Source organism: Cavia porcellus, unplaced genomic scaffold (assembly GCF_034190915.1).
Source record: "Cavia porcellus strain 051 isolate PalLab524CR breed Dunkin Hartley unplaced genomic scaffold, mCavPor4.1 scaffold_1, whole genome shotgun sequence".
NCBI classification, from domain to species: Eukaryota; Metazoa; Chordata; class Mammalia; order Rodentia; family Caviidae; genus Cavia; species Cavia porcellus.
Window position 1 is genome coordinate 201,601,454 of NW_026947484.1, and position 18,809 is coordinate 201,620,262.

General features: G+C 52.1%; 2 protein-coding genes across 14 annotated transcripts in view; both read left to right on the forward strand.

The window, feature by feature from the left end:
* The window catches only part of Garnl3 (GTPase activating Rap/RanGAP domain like 3), a 140,428-nt gene extending 135,543 nt beyond the window's left edge, over positions 1 to 4,885 (forward strand). For 7 of the 8 annotated variants that reach the window (XM_005004022.4, XM_063227747.1, XM_063227762.1 and 4 more), the window contains 3 exons: positions 259 to 474; positions 2,778 to 2,904; positions 4,411 to 4,885. In XM_005004022.4, the coding sequence (XP_005004079.2) occupies positions 259 to 474; positions 2,778 to 2,904; positions 4,411 to 4,594 (527 nt within the window). In that variant the 3' untranslated portion in view covers positions 4,595 to 4,885. The remainder of the gene's footprint in view (positions 1 to 258; positions 475 to 2,777; positions 2,905 to 4,410) is intronic. The other variant, XM_063227765.1, reaches the window with a different exon arrangement.
* A 2,856-nt stretch (positions 4,886 to 7,741) lies between these two features.
* On the forward strand, positions 7,742 to 17,467 carry Slc2a8 (solute carrier family 2 member 8). 6 transcript variants are annotated; one of them, XM_003470762.5, is made up of 10 exons: positions 7,742 to 7,900; positions 7,978 to 8,140; positions 8,264 to 8,470; positions 9,671 to 9,770; positions 13,582 to 13,781; positions 14,604 to 14,747; positions 14,902 to 15,010; positions 15,509 to 15,682; positions 16,050 to 16,195; positions 16,988 to 17,467. In XM_003470762.5, exons 1-10 carry the CDS (start codon positions 7,848 to 7,850, stop codon positions 17,123 to 17,125), a joined length of 1,434 nt encoding a protein of 477 aa, XP_003470810.2. In that variant the 5' UTR covers positions 7,742 to 7,847; the 3' UTR covers positions 17,126 to 17,467. The 6 variants fall into 6 exon arrangements, with proteins under 6 accessions (XP_003470810.2, XP_063084021.1, XP_005004078.1 ...); XM_063227951.1 differs by having other exon boundaries at positions 14,682 to 14,747; XM_005004021.4 differs by lacking the exon at positions 15,509 to 15,682.
* The last annotated feature ends 1,342 nt before the right edge of the window (positions 17,468 to 18,809 follow it).

Genomic DNA, 18,809 nt, shown 5'->3' on the forward strand with positions numbered 1-18,809 from the left:
CAGCTTTTTGCTTTTCTTGTCTGGCCTGTGTTCCTGTGCAAGCATAAGCATTAGTGAGTGCACTGTGTCTAATTTACACATGAAAACGAACCCCCTTGCAAACACAAAACCATCAAGCACCATCATTTTATGATGGGAGAGATCCGTGTCTGACATGAAGTCTGCCTTCACGCTAATTACATTGAGGAAAAACAAATTATTTGGTTGTAAATAACATGAACTCAAAGTTCTCGTGTTCATTTCTGAATCATATTTCAGGTGAAATTCAGTCAAAAAATCTGTACAAGATTCCACTTAGAAACCTTGTCGGCAGAAGCATCGAGCGACCTCTGAAATCACCCTTAGTCTCCAAGGTCATCACCCCGCCCACTTCCATCGGCCTGGGCATCGCTGCCATTCCAGTCACTCATTCCTTGTCTCTGTCTCGCATGGAGATTAAAGAAATAGCAAGCAGGACCCGCAGGGAACTGCTAGGTAATGGCTTTCCATGTTTGAGTTTTCACTGATTGTAAATAGACCAGCTGGCTCTGTCTTGGGGTATCAACCACCTTGAAAAACCATGAGCTCACAGGGCATGATGGTACACAAGGCAGGAGGACCACAGGTTCAAGGTCCACTAGAGCTACATAGGGAGTTCCATGCCAACCCAGCTGCATAGCAGAACACAAGCAGCGACAAAAATGACTTTAAAAAGAAACTTGCTCTTTAAGAAATGACTTGTGTCAATAAGCTATAATACATCTACCTCAGGAATATTACATCACTGTCTCAGCAACAATGATATATGTATGTCAGTGCAGAAAACTGCCCCATCCATGTAAAAGGGGAAAATGGATGTTTATAAAAGAACATGTCTACTGTGATACACTTTTTAAAAATTAAAGTATGTCAGGGCTGGGGATTTACCTCAGCGGCATAAGCGCCTGCCTTGCAAGCAGGCAGTCATGAGTTCGATCCCTGGTACTGATAAAAACAAAAAAGACAAAAAAAAAAATTAAAGTATGTCTGATATCCTAGAAAAGTATCTCCAAGAGTTTATAGCCAGTAGCTCTCAAACACTTTATTCTGGTCATCCAAAAATGGGAACACACTTAGCACTCCTTGAGGTTCCTTGGCATAGGGGCAGCTGTGTAGGACCAGTGCAGATCCCAGGTATTCGCTGTGACTTCCTCTCTCAGTCTGCAGACAGAAGGCCAGCGAAGAAGCACAAAGCTGCGTGATCACTGTCAGAGGGCTGAACTGATGCACAGCATTGTGTTCAGATTTGTGTAACTAGTAAGAAAAAATGGCCTGACATGGTAATGCTGTCTTAGTTACTTTTCTCATTGCTGAGACAAAATACCCGATACCCAAAGTTAGAGGAGGAAAGGTTTATTTGGCCCACAGTTTATAGAGGTTTCGAGTCATACTTGGCTGGCTCCAAGGGAGGGTGGCATAGCAGATGGCATCGCAGAGGAGAAACAATTCATGGTGGGCAGAAGGTAGCAAGCAAGCAAATGAGCAAGAGAACCAACAAGCAACCTTAGCAGCCTGTTTCAGCCCCTTTTTCTGTTCTGTCTAGGCTACCCAATCAGTAGACTGATTTAGGAAATCACACACCTTTAATCCTAGCATCACACTCCTAGACCCAGGCACCTCTGAAAAAGCCCCATTTGTGCCTGCTTGAGGTTTTAGGGGAAACATCTAGACATAACAGGCACATACCTGGATTTCCAGCATTTTCCGCTGAGGCAGGAGGACTGCCATGAGTCTGAGGCCAGCCTGGGCTGTGTCATGAGACCTGTCTCAAAAAACCAAAACACAAAAGCAAAACAAGGAAAAATGGAAGTGACTTGTAAACATGCCCACACCAGGGCTATGATCTTATGTCTCACTGCCAGGTGCCTTCTGTTTGAATGTAGTGTGTTCCTACCAGCTTCAACCACCTGTGGCACCTACATGACACCTCATCTAGCCTGCGACAGTCATGCAGGTACCACCACCACAGTGGTTCAGGCCAGCAGGAGCATGTTAAGCCAGCAAGATGCGGTTTGAAAGCTTTAACTGATATCTAGATGGCATAAAACTACAAGGACAGTTAGCTTCAGCACATCTTGTTCCACAGTGTCATTTACCAAAGACTCAGGGCGCTTGGGGTAGCTGCAGGGGAGGCTTCGACTTTGCAAACCCAGTTCGTTCTGAGTCAGTGCCTTCGCTGTGATGGTAACATCTGTCTGTCGCTATTTTTAACTGTTCCCCTCCTATGAAAGCCTGACTGCTGATGGCTGCGCTTTTCAGAAACCAAGTCTGTGGCTTAGAGAGCGTCACCAACTGCAGGAGGGTAGGAATTTGATCTCCTGCAGCAGACATTTCTGAGTCTCTGTGTTGTTATATTTTGCATTGCATCTATAATTTATAATCAGAAGAGGGAAAACACTTCCGCTAACAGGGAAACCAATTATTTGAATTTTTTTTTTTTTGTCTTTTTCCTTTTTTTATCAGTACCGGGGATCAAACTCATGATTGCCTGCTTGCAAGGCAGGCGCTTATGCCGCTGAGCTAAATCCCCAGCCCATTTGAATGTTTTTTTGACTAAGGTCTCACAATATTGCCCAGCCTTGACTCTGACTCATGATCCTCCTGCTTCAACCTCTCAGGAGAAAATACATTCCGTCAGCTTTCTTCCTAACTCTAGCCCAGTAACATAGCAGTTTCTCAACCAAGAACAAAAAAGGCTTTCTGTGGCATGGCAGCCCCAGGGTAACGATCTGTGACCTGTGATTCTCCCCGCAATCCAGGTCTCTCAGAAGAAGGTGGACCCAGGTCAGAAGGAGCACCAAAGGTCAAATCAAAAGCCAGAAAGCGATTAGAAGAAGCCCAAGGAGGCTCCAAGCCAGGGACAGTGAGATCAACTAGCAGTGACAGGTAAAGAGGATAAAAGCCCCGGTCCAGGACATGGCACTGTGGGTCACAGCACAGGCTCGGCACCCAGTTGCTCTCAGGTCCTGGAGAGCCAGCTGCCAGGCCACAGCCAGACACAGGAGCGGCCTCACCTGAGGTGTATGAAGGGGGCTGGGGATGGCTCAGGGGCAGAGCACCTGCACAGCATGTGCAGGGCTTTGGGTTCTGGCTACAGCACCGTGAGAACAAAAGAATACACTAAAAATGTTTCAAGCCTTTTTCAGCTCACCTCATTGGTGCGAATTTGTGAGAACAAGACTGCTTAGTAGAAGGGCAGGGAACCGGACAGTGCCCAAAGCCAAGCAAGCCTTTTACATGGATGTCAGTGCCACAGAAGTCACACTGATTTGCCCAGAAGGTCTCTGCTGTCCCCATGCATGTGCCTTTGGGGAGGATCCCGAGTACATGACCAAGCTTCACTGGCTCATATTCATGAAGGATGCAGCACTGAGCTGAGCACTGGGACCCGGAGATGACTGAGTCCTGGGCAGTGCCCGTAGGTGCACTTAGGCCCATGAGCGAGGCCCACGGGAGGCCAGGCAGTCACTCCCCCACCCCCACCCCGGGCAGCAGGGAGTGCCGAGGAGCAGAGCCAGCTGTTCACCCCACACCTGGGCAAGGCAATGGGAAACTTCAGGCTGGGCAAGCTTCTCGGTAGCCGTGAGCCTGGCTGAGATGGGTGGGACTCACACCTGCTGTACTCCAGCGCTGGGGCTGGTGATGGGGGCCCCTGCCCTTAGGGCTTTCTCTTCTAGAGTTGAGGAGCAGACAGTAAACCTGTGACAGATGAGCAAATCACTTCAAATAGTGACAAGCGCTACACAGCCATTTCAGAAGTGTGGGTGGCAGGCAGAAGGTCTGCCTTGACAGGGACCAAGGAAGGCTGTGGAAGGAAGGGGCTTGGTGCTGAGTAGAGCGTGAATGATGAGCTAGGGAAACGGCTGCTTTGACCACAGCCCTCGCAAGGTGTGGCCAGAGAAGCAACAGAGAACGAGCGGCCCACTGGGCACAGGGGACAGTGTGCGTTCAGGCTGCCAGAGCAGGCCCTTGCAGGCTTCGTCAAATCATGAACATCCCGGCTCAGTTTTGCTCCAGGAACTAAGCAGCTAAGGAGAGGCCTGAGGAGCTGGAGCCGGCGGGAACTGGGCCGGAGGGCTGCAGCAGGAGGTTGGCCTCAGGTTAGCCTTCCCTTAGCCCCTGGGAGGTTCTAGGCAGTCACACATCGGAAGCCTAAATAAGTCATGCCTGAGGAACACCTCTGTGCCACCTCACCAAGCCTTCATCCTTGCAAAAGCCCATGAGCTAGGATTGGTTGCAGCCAAAGAAGGGGGTGCAGGGGATCCCCGCACGCAGTGCCGAGCACACCACAGGTAGAAGCCAGGAGACAGCTGTGAGGCAGCGGGCAGCAGCACTCAGCAGAGCCCATCCTGTGTTCCTGTGGGGCCCCTGACTATGGCTGTTCTCTCCCAGGATCCCACCAGGCTCCTTGGAAAGTCCTCCTGCCTCTGAAGCCAACCCCGAGGGCTATGACCACTCTGCGAGCTCCGAGCAGGACTCTGTGGCGGACAGAGAGGGCAGCCCGGTCTCAGCGCCGGGCAGCAGCCTCTTCCAGCTCATAGCTTCTTCGGATGAAGACGTTATTGACTTGAAGTAAACTGAGTATGAGTCTCATCTGCCGTCTTTAGTTTTCCTATGGAGGTTTCTACCCTGTGAACTGTTCTACCGTCTTTTCTCAGCAGCACACAGCTTCCCGCCTGTCAGAATCTATTGGACCAAACCTTCCTCACCCTCGACCAGTTTGGGTCTCTCTCCAGTGTCCGGTGCCATCCTCCTTGATCTTTGTTTCTTTCCATTCAGGAACTATCAGTCCCCTTGTAATAAAGGTGTTAGATTTCACTGAGGTTTTAGATTGAAACTTTGAATAAATAAAAAATGTTCATTCTTACTTACTGTAGCTTTTTCTTACACTCTATATACTAAGGAGTTATTTTTTCATTACAGCTTTATGTTACACAGCATGTTGCTTTTATAAAGAAAAGCCATTGCTTTTTGTTATAATTTTTTTCTGCACTAAAAGCCCATTTGAGTTTACTGTGATTGGAACCAGCTGCACCTGTCTGTAGACTTGGGGATGCCAAAAGGTGAGATCTCAGAAGCTCCTCACTTCCTCTTTGAGTTGTTTTAGTTTTTTGTTGTTTTGTTTTGTCTTTTTCATTTTTATCGGTACAGGGATCGAACTCACAACCGCCTGCTTGCAAGGCAGGTGCTTATGCCGCTGAGCTAAATCCCCAGCCCCTGGGTTGTTTTAGTTTTGTTTTGAGACAGTCTCCTATGCAACCCAAGCTGGCCTCAAACAGTCAGCAATCTTCCTGCCTCAGCGTCCCAAGTGCTGGGATTACAGGTGTGTGCCTCCACATCTGGCCTCCTTGTGTCTCTTGAAAAATAAGGTGGAGGAATTTGACAAGGTCCTAAGATTATTTTGTCTGGTTCCACTGTTACTCTGAGATCATACAACCTGGGAACATTTACCCCATGCAACCAAATCCCTGTTCTAGTGTGGTCTGCCTGGCCCTGTCACAGAAACCCTTCTTCTCCCCTGGCACCTGCCTTCCCCAGTTCCTCCTTGGCTCCCTCCTGAAAGCAAGCAAGAAGATATGTGATCAAAGAAGATGGAAAAATCCTTATAACCTCCAGTAAGGAGCCATAAAAGTGTAGAACCCAGTTTCACTGAGATTATTCGGAAAAAATTTTAATTTGTAGGAAAAAATGATAATTTAGCTTTGGCCTTAGGCAACACTTGCCTTTTTCTTGCATCTCTGCTTTGTTCCCTGTGACTGCAGCTCAGAAGACCTGCAAATCTTCCCTGCCAGGGCAGAGGACCTGGGAGATTCTGCACACACTCGGGGGCCTTGCACACTGCAGCAAGGCAGACAGCTCGGCACGACCAGTCCAGGCTGCAGGTGCCCAGGTCCTCTTTGGCATAAGACAAATGTAGCAAAGACAGTGTTCTTAGGTGCACCAAGTGGGCTGCCGATGAACTAAATGGGACTTCTCATTCTTTGCAAGATTTAGCGTTCATTCTTGGTATGTTGCAATGCCCTTTGCACATATGGGGGACACAAAATCAACTGCTGCATCTCAATCCCACCAACAGTTTTGTGGATGCATTTTATGCCTTTTTTTTCCAGTTCTGGGGGGTTGAACCTAGAGCCTTTGCATTCAGCTACATCCACAACCTGCTTCCCTCCATCCCCTTGTCCTGTCTTAATTTTGAGAGTCTAAGTAATACTGCCCAAACTGAACTGAAATTTACAGTCCTCTTGCCTCTACCCAGAGTTCTGGCATTACAGGTATATGCCACACACCTGACTTACGTATTTTTGCTTGCCTTATTTTAAAGTTTCTTACTAAAATAGAAAAAAAGCTAAGAGCTACTTAGAGCAGTCTTCCAAATGGGCAGCACTAAAGCTACTATGATTGGACAAGAGTCACAGATCTTAGGACCAGGTGGGCCTCACTCATTAGGCTGATCGTGCGTGCTTTGCTTTTTCATTGTCGTTGTAGTTGTATTAAGGATCAAACTCACAACCTTGCACTTACCAGGCAAGAGCTTGAGCCATCGCGCTAAATCCCAATACTCCAATGGTGCTTTTCTTACAAAACAGTGCTGGGCTACCGTTCTGGCACCAATATGGACACATTCTTGGGGAGAAAGACCACTAGCCAGGGGGCAGAAAGTGGTTTGCAGGGTTCCATGACTCAAAAGCTGGCACCAGCCAGGTTCCCTACAGCATTCCATGCCTGACTGACTGCTACAGTGAGAGGCCCAGGTGCAGTTTGCCAAGCCCTTAACCCACAGGGCAACGCCAAGGGCCTACGGCAAGGTAGCTCCTGGGCAAAGAAGCTCCCTGGCAGGTGAACGATTACTAAACTGTGGTATGTGCTGCAGTAAGAATTTACAACAAGCACGAGTGGCTGTTAGAAGACAAAAAAGTTGCCTAAGTCTTGTGGTCAAGATTAAAAATTCTGGCTGCTAGTAGTCAGGTGACTGCAGTGAATCAAGCTATCAGCATTTGAATGCTTAGTGTTTGTTCTTTTATGCTGACAACTCTCCTGAAGATAATGCTCAAGGGCTAGTTAGGATCATCGAAATGCGGTCCTCAGCACCGAGATGGGTGCGGCTGATAGGCCTGCGCCTTGCCTGAGCGCCCCAGTGTAAGCTCCAGGTCTATCTTGGCTTCCGAGGAGAGGAGAAGGAAAGGAAGGTGGCCTAGGGCAGTCTGCAAGGAGACCCGCCCTGCAGGTCTTAGCGGGTAGAGCTGGGACAGGAAGAGTGATCGGGCGCTGCACGCAAGGTAGCACTCAACGCCGAGCCATATCTGCAGGTATCACCCGGGGCTGCAGTCTGGCGGGGGCCCACGAGCTTCTCCGGCGTCCCACTCCCGCCTCATTGGCTGGAGCTAAATTAAGAGGCAGGGCTTCAGGGGAAAAAGCAATTCCCTACCTCCACGCTCCTTGGCTGCTAGCTCACTTCCAAGACAGCGTTCTGGCCCCGCCTCCAGACTCGCATCGCACTCCAATTGGACGGTCTGGCTGGCCTCAAACTCCGCCCCGCCTAGGCCCCGGACCTTCTGTTTTAGGGGGCTGTTCCAAGTGAGCATCCCCAACCGGCGCTGTGGTTCCATTGGTGTACTCTGATTTGAACGGGGCGGTTACTTAGCGTCCTTGCTAATCCCTCCTTGCGTTCCCATTGGCTGCTAATGCCCTCGAGGCGGTTCTGATCCCGCCCCAGCACCGGCCCCCCGCCGCTCATTGGCTGGCTCTCCTGTGAGGCCCGGGAGGCCGCGGTTGCGGGAGCAGCGGCTACTCAGGCGTCCCAGTGGTACAGGTGAACGTTAGCCGCTGACATGACGCCCGAGGACCCCGAAGAGATCCCGCTGCTCCTGAGGCCGGGCGGCAGGTAAGCAGCCCGGGACCCGGTCTCGCCTGCCCACTCCGCGTCGGCGACGCCGCTCACGCCGGATCCTGTCCCCGTAGCGCTCCCCGCGGCCGCCACCTTTTCCTCGCGGCCTTCGCCGCCTCCCTTGGCTCCCTCAGCTTCGGCTTCGCGCTCGGCTACAGCTCACCGGCCATCCCAAGCCTGCGGCGCTCGGCGGCCCCAGCCCCGCGCCTCGATGACAGCACCGCTTCCTGGTTCGGGGTGAGCCGGGACCCCTTGTCTAGCGCCCCTTTACCCGCCCTCCCCGCCGCCCGGACCCCGCCCCCAGAGGCCGCGCGGGTGCGGACTAGAGCCGCACCTGAGCTGGCAATCGCCCCCGCCCAGGCCGTCTTGACCCTGGGCGCCGCCGCGGGGGGCGTGCTGGGCGGCTGGCTCGTGGACCGCGCCGGGCGCAAGCTCAGCCTCATGCTCTGCACCGCGCCCTTCGTGGCCGGCTTTTCCCTCATCACCGCGGCCAAGGACGTGTGGATGCTGCTCGGGGGCCGCCTCCTCACTGGCCTGGCTTGCGGCGTCTCCTCGCTTGTGGCCCCGGTGAGTGGCTCACGGGCTGGGGCCCCTGGGGGCCGACACAGTATCCCCCTTCCCACCCTCAGCACTGCTCCTCCCCGGGAGGAGCCACTGTTGTTACCTCCCCTTTACAGATGAAGCTGAGCTCACAAAGGTGAAGACTTTTGCCCAGGCAGGGGCCACAGCTAGTGTGCAGGACAGTCACCCTGAACTGTAAATCTCCCCTCTCAGGTCACTGACTACCGGACAGGTAGCAGGAAAATCTGATTTATCCTTGGGGTGAGGCTTCTGGGTTCCACTTCACTGCTCCCTGCCACCCCCACACCCTCTCCTGAGCCAGCCAAGCACACCCCGAGGCCCACAGCCCTGCTCACTTGACCCTTGAGCAGAACTCTCTGAGCCATACTTACTCTGCTGTTGGGGACTGTGGCTCCAACAAAGCTGGTTGCAAGGCTTGCTGTGACTTTCTGTTCAGAGAGACCGCACGACTGCAGGCACGGCCCCTGGCCCTCACAGAGTCTGGGGAAGGACTTGGACCCTGGTAGCTGGGATTACTTGGTAATCAGTGAACTGCTGCTGGCCACAGGCATGGACCACTGCCCACCCAACCATCACTCTGATGGAGGCTGAAAGAAGCCTCTAGGACCCTTGCCAGGCAGCCCACCACTTATTTCACCCACATCTACTAGGATGAAAAGGCTATAGATTTTGCTTTTGCTTTTTGTTTTTTTTAAACCAGGGAAACATACACGAGGCTTAGCCATGGGCATAAGGTATGGAATAACCTGGACGTGTGGGTGATGGCCTGGTGGTCCCCCACAATGGCTGAGGTGGGGAGTCTGTATTTCACAGCAAGGGGACCTCACCTTACGGCAGCCTGGCTGGTTGCAAGAATTGGTTGTGGAGGTGAAGCTTGGGCCCCACCCCAGACCCACTGCCTCAGGTGCGCGCCTTGTCACAGGTATCCTTGCATGTGGAGTGAGTGTTGGAAGCTCTGCATTCCATGCCCTCCCTCACATACACACCCGGCGCCCACCCACTGCCCTTTGTCCCTTTAAACACCTGCACCAGAACACCTGGCTGTGGAGCCCAAGGAGGGCTCTGTTGACCAGGATGGCACAGTTAGTGGGGACCCCTGGGCAGATGCCTCAGCTCAGAAAGGCCTAGGCCTGTCAGTTTTAACAACACTTGGCCCCCATAAAGTCCTATCTCAATTGGCTACAGGTCTATATCTCTGAAATTGCCTACCCAGCAATCCGGGGACTGCTCGGGGCCTTTGTGCAGCTGATGGTCGTCACAGGCATCCTCTTTGCCTACCTGGCAGGTAAGTTTGCATGGGGTTTTTTGGTCCGTGTTAATGACTTGTGGCCATTTTATAGGTGTGGAAACTGAGGTTCATAAAGGTCAGAGGCTTGGCTGAGATCACAGAGCTAAAGGCAGAGGTACCGCACCCTGAGAACTTTGTTTCCCTTTGCAGAGGACAGAGAAGTCTAGCAGGAATGAACAATCCTTTGTCAACTCATTCCAGCACTCAATTTTAGACAACATCTGTTATTTGTAGAGGGTAGCAATGGTTAACATATCAATTAGGTCAAGTTCCCAGGGATTTACAATTCTTTACAGAGGGGAGCACTGATTAACATATCAATTAGGTCACCCCCCTCCAAAAAAAGGACACATACAGAACAGTATGGTGGTGTTACAGGTACTTTGGTCATATAACTTAGGCATAACACAAACATAATGAAGCTCTTTTTGCTAGTGTACAGCATTCCCCACTGATTTTAGTCAGTGATCCAAATCATTGGCTCATGTGGTTTTCAGACATAGATATCTGTTTATAATCTTGCCTTTAAAATCATAAGCTTTATAGTTTGAACCCGATCTTTGAAATAGTTTACCAACTTGTTTATAATACAAAGCCCAATAGAAGGATTAACAAAGGTCTTGCAGCTGCCATTATTAAAGCTGTTAACCAAAAGGAGAAAGAAAACCAACATTTAAATTAACTCTGTTCTGTCTGATGACTCCAAAATGATTGGCATACAAGTAACTATTTTTTTTTCTAAAGCCAGACAGAGGCCTCCTTGGGGGTCTCCATAAGGGAGAACACAAGATTACCAGTTACATTTGGCAATCTTAAGCTTTAAAGAGTCCTTGGAGGGAACGACAGTCCACTTATCTGTAGGTTGATCGACTTCAGAGGCTGGGACCTGCTTGAAGTGGGAATAATGAATCCAGGCAGGCTTTCCAGTTACTTTGATAGTGATTGGAGTGTTGAGGACCACAATGTAGGGACCTTCCCATCGCAGCTCAAGAGATTCACAGTGATGCCACTTGATAAGGACCAGTGTCCCAGGCTCCACAGCAGGGCATTTGTCCTCAAAGTGGGCCGCAGGTGGAGGATATTGTCGAAATAACCAGTGGGTGGAAGTCAGAACTGGCTGAAGGGCCTAGGAGGGACTTAATAAGATCTTGATTAGCTAAATCAGATATTTTTTTTCAGAAATCTTAGGGATAAGAGGAAGAGGTCTCCCATATAAAGCCTCAAAAAGGGAAAATTCCAGTAACATAGAGGGTACATCATGCACGCAAGAGGGCAAAAAAGGAAGGAGACACCCAGTTTTTGCCAGTTTCTAAGGCCATTAGTTATTACCATCTTTAAAGTCTGGTTCATCCTTTTTATTTGTCCTGAACTTTGAGGCCAGTAAGCACAATGGAGTTTCCAGTTGATCTGCCAAGCTTAGGTTAGTTTTTGAGTTATCTGGGCTATAAAAGCCAGGCCATTGTCCAACCCCATGGATAAGAGGAGGCCAAATCAGGGAAACTGCTATCAGGGCTGACTCAGACTTAGTAGGCAAAGCTTTAACCTATCTAGTGAAAAACATCATTACTAATAAGTACTCATTTCCTTTAAGTCCAGGCTTCCCCATTTTGTAAAGTCTATTTCCCAATGTTCTCTAGGCATAGTCCCATGTAGTGAGTGGTTGCCTTGGGTTCACCAATTGGCACTGAGGGCATCTGAGGCTCACAGACTGGGCAAGCTTTGATATTAGCCCCCAGGAATTGCTCAAAATTGAGCCACCAAATGCAAGTCTTTTCAAGTGCAAATAGGCTCTGACAAAGTAGGTGGGATCAGCAGTAATGTCAGAGCTATCTCAATCCCCACTGATTTTGTGGCTGCCTTTTGGGCAGTGGTGTCTGCCAAATTATTTCCTCACATAACAAGGCCATCTCCTGCCCAATGGGCTCTACAAAGGATAATAGCCACTCTGCTTGGCATCCAGATGGCAGCCAACAAGTCCATTTTTAATCTTTTGGCCCCAGAAGTCAATAAACACCATTCTTGATAAATGGCCCCATGAACATGGGCAGTAACAAATGCATACTTGGACAACTTGAGGGCCTCAGTGAGGACAATGAGTTCAGCCCATTGGGCCGATGTTCCTGGCTCCAGGGTTTGTTCCCATAGAATCTGAGAGTCTGTGGTAATGGCAGCTCTGGTGACCCACTTAGCTTTATAGATGTAACTGCTTCCATCGGAGAAATATAAAGGAACTCTGAACAGTGGCTCATCTGTTGAGTCTGGTCCCCAGTGCAGTCACGGAGGGGCAAGGAGGGGTCATCATCAGGCAGCAGAGTAGCAGGGTTTAAAGCTGCTGTCTCCTTGGGAAACTGATGGTAGTCAGATCTAGAAGTAATGCCTAATAATGCATGACTCAGGAGTTGGGCAGCCAACGGTCTGGTGGAGCCTTGATGAGAGTCTCCAATGAATACTAGAGGACAATTAAGAGTTTCTTCCAAAAGTCAATTTTTAAGTCTCCTTTACCAGGAGGGCCACCGAGGAAATCACCCGCAGACAAGGTGGCCATCTGGCTGCCACATAATCAAGTCTCTTGGAAAGATAGGCAACAGGCCTCTGCCAGGGTCCCAAACTCTGGGTCAGTCCTATGACTCCTAGAAATTCTTGCACTTGCTTTTTAGTCACAGGGGCTTACATCCACTGGGAGGAAAGAGTCTTATTTTTCTTTATGGAGAGTCCAACAACCAATGTAGTCCTTCTGCCCAGCAGAAACCTCTTAAGCCTGGTCATATAACTTAGGCATAACACAAACAAAACGAAGCTCTTTTTGCTAGTGTACAGCATTGGTGACCTCCTGAGAGGCAGCACACTCATAAGAAATGCACACATCTGCTCTCCCACCCCAACCCTTCATGCAGCCCTGCTGTGTCACTTCATGCCACTACTGACCACAGTAGTGATGACACAGACCAGCTCCCTGTCCTTTGTTTCATTTCTGCTTAAAGTCACGCGTCACGTAGCAGGGACACAATATTTGGCAGTTCTGGATTGAACCCCATGCTCTACAAGCACTGCACCACTGAGCTGCAAACCCAGCCCTTTTAAAATTGTTTCAGTATGTTACCCAGACTGGCCTTGAACTTGAAATCTTCCTGCCTCAGCCTCCCAAGTAGTTGGAATTATAATCATGCACCACCATATCTGGCTAGTAAATTGTTTTTATAAGGAGTATATTCTACAATATGATTTTAAAACATTAAATACATAAACCGGTAGTAGTCATCTCTTATCATGACCAAGTCTTATGTATTGTACATTACCATATGCATTGGGCTGTTACACTAGTGGTAGTAGGGTGATTTGTTTACACCAACGCCACCACAAGCAGGTAATGCATTTTGGCTTAATATTACCATAGCTACAACACACTGAGCGGCTATAAGAATTTTTCATCTTGGGGCTGGGGATTTAGCTCAGCAGCATAAGCATCTGCCTTGCAAGCAGGCGGTCATGAGTTCGATCCCCGGTGCTGATTAAAAAAAAAATTTTTTCATCTGCTCTGTCAGGATCTTAGGAGACCTCTGTCATAAGTGCAGTTGTTCGTGGGCCAGAGTATCACAGTGTGGATCAGCACTGTGTGTCACCGATCGCATGGTGACCACCATTGCCACATGGCTGCAACTGCCGACCCATGATGTCTGTGTGAAGAACAGGAGGGGTAGTGACAGGTGCAGGAATGACCTGCAGAGGAAGTGAGCGCCCCACCTCCAAAGCGAAGGCCCTGGGGTGGCCATGAGGGCAGGCCTGTTCCCCACTCCATCTGTCCCTGCAGGCTGGGTGCTGGAGTGGCACTGGCTGGCGGTGCTGGGCTGCGGGCCCCCAACCCTCATGCTGCTGCTCATGTGGTGCATGCCTGAGACACCACGCTTCCTCCTGTCTCAGCACAAGCTCCTGGAGGCCAGGAGCGCCATGTGCTTCCTGTGGGGCTCCGAAGCAGACTGGGAAGAGCCTCCCATCGGGGCCGAGTACCAGGTAAGGGCCTGGGAGCTGCAGCTGGGGCCCAGGAGAGATGGGGCAGGGCCGGGTGGTATGGCCTGATCTCACAGCCAGCGCACCTGTGCTGTGCTGTCGGGACAGGCAGAAGCTGGCTGGAGCCCCACCTGGGTGGGCCCTAGCCTCAGAGGTCACTGGGAAAGCCTGCACCTCCATTCCTGCTGTCCCGGGAAGAGAAAGCCCACCCTGGACAGGGGCCATACAAATGCAGCATAGAGGACCTGAGACTTAACCAGGGTAGGACGGGAGGTTACATCTGGATGGTGGAGCAGGTGTGGCACCCATACTGTCAGCACTCAGGAGGCTGAGACAAGGAGATCACCTTGAGTTTGAGGCCAGCCTGACCTATGAACTACTTTTTGAGAGAAGTGAGAACTTCTCTCAAAAAAAAAAAAAAGAAAAACAAAAAAGAGATTGTGGAGTCAGACTGCACTCCCTGGCTCTGTGGGGCCTTGGTTTGTTCTGCTCGCTGGGGTCTGGCACCCACCAGTGGTGGTGCCATGATGTGGACCAGAGCCTGTGGGAGGGACCTAGCCAGGGCCTGATCCAAGGTGAGCACTGGGTGTGTTGAAGGGGAACAGGCCTCAGAGAATAGAATGTTCTTTGCCAAAGTCTTCAGGGAACCTGTCTTCGGGGGAAGCAAAGAGTCTCACCTTGTGCACAGGGCTCCTCTGCACACCTGAGACTGAGGTAGGCAGGGACTGGATGCCAAGGCCGCCTCTGAGCTTTAGGAGAGTAGCTCAGAAAGGGGTCGGGGTGGAGAGACACTGACAGCCATGCCCCTCATCTCCCTGGGAGCAGGGCTTCCAGCTGACCCTGCTGAGGCACCCAGGCATCTACAAGCCCTTCATCATTGGCATTTCACTGATGGCCTTCCAGCAGCTGTCCGGGATCAACGCTATCATGTTCTACACGGAAACCATCTTCGAGGAGGCCAAGTTCAAGGTAAGAGGCCTCAGCCCAGCCTGCCTCATGCAGAGTCCACATGGGTGGTGCCACCTCCTGGAGCTCAGGGCCTCGTCACCCAGCACAGGAGCAAGGAATGCAAGAGTCACCTCTGGGTGGCCCCCTGAGCAGTCCCACCCCTGTGTACCCCCAGAACAGCAACCTGGCCTCGGTCATTGTGGGTGCCATCCAAGTGCTGTTCACAGGCATCGCAGCCCTCATCATGGATCGAGCAGGGCGGAGGCTGCTCCTGATCCTGTCAGGTGAGACTCCAGGGCTCAGCCCTGCACGGGGTATCACACGCCAGAGGCCACCAAGGCCCACAGATATAGCCAGACATTGCTTAGGGCCAGGGAACCTGCAAGAAGGGCCATCAGGGCTGCCGCTCACATCAGAAGACAGAGCTGAGGAAGTGGGGGTGGAGTGACTCAGACCACGTGTTCCTCTTTGGTGAGTGCCTTCTCTGAGCCTCAGTTTCCCACTCTGTGTAGTGGGGCGAATGGCAGCAGCTGTCTTAGGACTGAGGTGTGGCTCATATGAGCCTCAGCCTGGTTGCTGTGAGGCAGGGCAGACTCACTGCCCCTACTCTGTCAGGCTGGGGTAGGAAGAGAGGCCGCTTGGAAGTGTCCCCCCAGGCAGTTAAGGCCCAGTCAGGGATCCCAAGCCACAGTGCCAGGACACCCAGCCAACCGTGCTTAGGGAGCCAGGCCTGCCCCTCTGAGGTGCCCAGGCTTCGCTGTGGGGCCCCTGCCCATCTGCAGGCATGGTCATGGTGTTCAGCACCAGCGCCTTCGGCACCTACTTCAAGCTGACCCAGAGTGGCTCCGGCAACTCCTCCCATGTGAACCTCTCAGCCTCTGTCTCCGCTGAGCCCATGGATGCTGGCGTGGGGCTGGCCTGGCTGGCTGTGGGCAGCGTGTGCTTGTTCATCGCCGGTAAGGAGGGTCCCCCTAGGCAGGCGAGGGCCACCATCCCTGTCAGCCCCAGTGTCTTGCACCACTGGGTCCCACCTGACCTCACCCTGTCCCACAGATCCCACCCTCGGGGTTTACAGTTGTGACCACGCATTGGGTTTTGTGTGCCAACCCCTTCTGTGTCCCTTTCACTCAAGCCCCACAACTCTGACCTGGTCCCAGACATAAGGCCTGGTGCCTAAGGAGACAAGCAACTGGCCAGTGCCTCCTACAGGATGGCACAGAGCTGCTGGGACCAGGAGTCCAGGACCCCGGGCCAGTGGTAGGGGAGCTGGGTCCCCTCGGTTCTGTGTGAGCTCAGGAGCCCTGACGTCACCTTCCTCCACAGGCTTCGCACTGGGCTGGGGGCCCATCCCCTGGCTGCTCATGTCTGAGATCTTCCCACTGCACATCAAGGGCATGGCCACGGGCGTCTGCGTCCTCACCAACTGGTTAATGGCCTTTCTGGTGACAAAAGAGTTCAGCACCCTGATGGTGAGTGCAGCCCACAGCCTCCCCCTCGGGCAGCCATCAGAACAGCTTTCGGCCCGGACTGCATGCTGAAGCCCCACAGGCCCGAGGTGCCAGAGTCTTGACGGGACAATGTGGGAACAGATGGCTGGGGGCAGACGAGGAGTCTAGGCTGTGACCCATGAGGGACCTTCAGTCTCCTTGTGGGGAGCACAGCTTGGCGGCCTGCCCCATCAGTGGGCCCAGTTCCACCTCTCTGCGTGTCACCACCGCTCTGACGCAGCCTCCCCAAGGTTGGTGGGAACGTGGACTCAGTGGGTCAGTTTGCTGCCTCCACTGGTGGATGACAAGCTGTGGGCCCTTCCTGCCTACAGGGCAGTCCTGCAATATCTGTGCAGGTCTCTGCTCAGGGCGCCTTCCCTCCGGGGCTGCATGTCTAGGCCAGCAGGGGTAGAAGTGGCCTGGGTCCCTTTCACAGTGAGGGCCAGGGCTGTGCTGGGCTGTTGGGGGAGGGGTATGAAAGCCCTGAAGGCTGCGGGAGCCTGGGACCCAGTGGGCCTGGGGTGCCAAGGAGGGCGGGCTGCAAAGGAGGGAGCAGGAGCCTAAGAGTCACTTGCCAGTCACTTCATTGGCATGGTCTCGCCAGCCATACAGCATGGACGCCTCACTGGTACGTGGCCAGGCAGCAGGATGGGGAGCAGGAGGAGACACAATAGGCATGGCACTGGCAGGGCAGGCTGAGGTCGGCAGCCACCTGAGTGCAGGGGATCTCCTGCCCTATGGTCACAGTCCAATTTGTGTGTCCCCTGTCCACAGGAGGCTCTCAGGCCCTGTGGCACCTTCTGGCTCGCCTCTGGCTTCTGCATCTGTAGCGTCCTCTTCACGTGGTTCTGTGTCCCCGAAACCAAAGGAAAGACTCTGGAACAAATCACAGCCCACTTCGAGGGCCGATGACAGCGCCTTCTGTGAGTGATGCCCCTCCCAGCCAGGTGGGCACAGAGGCCTGGAGCAGCCTTGGCTGGAGCCTGAAGCGCCTGGCTGTGTCCCCTGCCACCTGGGGACTTGGAACACTGCTGAGGGGCCCTGCAGTCCTGAGGGCAGCCTTCTGCATGGTCTCCTCCATGACACTAAAGAGGCCAAAGAGGAGCAGCCTGGCCTCCCAACTGCTGCTTCCCGACTGGAGAAGCTTCTGGAAGCCGAGTACTGGACACACACATGCTGCTCTCATTGTAAGCTCTCAATGCAGTGGCCGCATTGTCAGGAAGGAACTTGTGGAATAAAGATTCAACAGAGAAATCAGGTCACAGCCTCTCTGTGTAATCCCAGAGTGAGAAGGGGGTGCTCCCAGCACTCCCAGAGCAGCCCGCACCCCAGGCCTTGCCCCAAGCACCCTGTGGGTGCCCCTCTGGAAGCCACGCAAGCCTGGGTACTTGAGACAAGTCTGGCTCCTTTCATAGGCGCAGTTTTCTGAATCTTTAACCATTAAGCCTGTTGATTTTCCAAAAAAATTAAAAGCTCCTTTCTCTTTGATTTAATGGAGCCAAAAGGCTTTTACAAATTACTTTGATTTGAGCCAGGGCTTTAGCTCAGTGGCACAGTGCCTGCCTGGCAAGCATGAGGTCCTGGTACCAAATTCCTAGTACCCAAAAAAATACTTTAAGCATTCCTTATCTAAGTAATGTGTCTATTGTAGGAAAATTAGAAAACAGATTTATTTAACAGGAGTTATTTTTACAGCAGTTAACCATCTGCTAGGTACTGCCTTAACTAAGCACTTTACAAATATTCGATCATTTGAATAAATAATAAAATAATTATTCCCAGCCAACCGTTTGCAGAGCTAACCTCTGTGAAGGTTTCAGTTCTGCACGGTAGGATCTCTCCTGACATCCGCGCCCTGGCGTCACTCAATGGGAAGAGGACTGCTCTTCCATGGCACAGCTGGGCCTCTTCTGTCCAGTCTGTAAGGGGCCCGAGAGCAGGAGACTTCAAAGGCCACGGCAGGGCACTGAGGTACCACAGAGCAGTGGGACGGGGCGGGGGGGGGGACTCCAGGTCCAGGTTTAGTACTGTGTACAAAGGCACCTGTGGATCATGGTCCACTCCCTGCTACCGCAGGATTAAAAACATCCTGGAGTTTCCCAGAAGGGGGCTCTGTGGGCAGGAGCATCTTCGGAATAACTAGGTCTGCAGTTGTGTCCCTAGTGCCCGGGCAGCTGTCATGGAGTGGGCTGAGAACTATACTGCTTTTTGATAGCTCAGGGCAACAACGGTACAGACTGAGCATTCCTAATCTGAAACGACTCTGAAATCTGAAAGTTTGGGGGTGTTCTCATTGCTGGGGCAAACGAGCAGACATCCACAAGTTATAGGTGGAAAGGTCGATTTTAGCTCACAGTTCAGAGGTTTCATGGCCAGCTGGTTCCAAGGCAGGGCGGCAGGGCAGAGGGGCATGGCTGAGGGGAAGCAGGCCACAGCATGGCAGGCAAGAAGCAGCAGGTGCCCCTTCCCCTTTTATTCCACTCAGGCTACAAGCCTGTTGGTTGTGCCATCCATACCCAAGGTGGGTCTTCCGGTTACCCACACCCAGAACTATACTAAACCAGTCAGTGGACTAATTTAGTTGTCACACATCCTG

What these genes read in the sequence shown, in the direction of transcription:
- Slc2a8 (XM_003470762.5), top strand. Translation starts at nt 7,848, where the DNA reads ATGACGCCCGAGGACCCCGAAGAGATCCCGCTGCTCCTGAGGCCGGGC. An exon ending in CCATCGGGGCCGAGTACCAG is followed by an intron (nt 13,782 to 14,603) that starts GTAAGGGCCTGG and finishes CCCTGGGAGCAG; the next exon opens with GGCTTCCAGCTGACCCTGCT. An exon ending in TCGAGGAGGCCAAGTTCAAG is followed by an intron (nt 14,748 to 14,901) that starts GTAAGAGGCCTC and finishes GTGTACCCCCAG; the next exon opens with AACAGCAACCTGGCCTCGGT.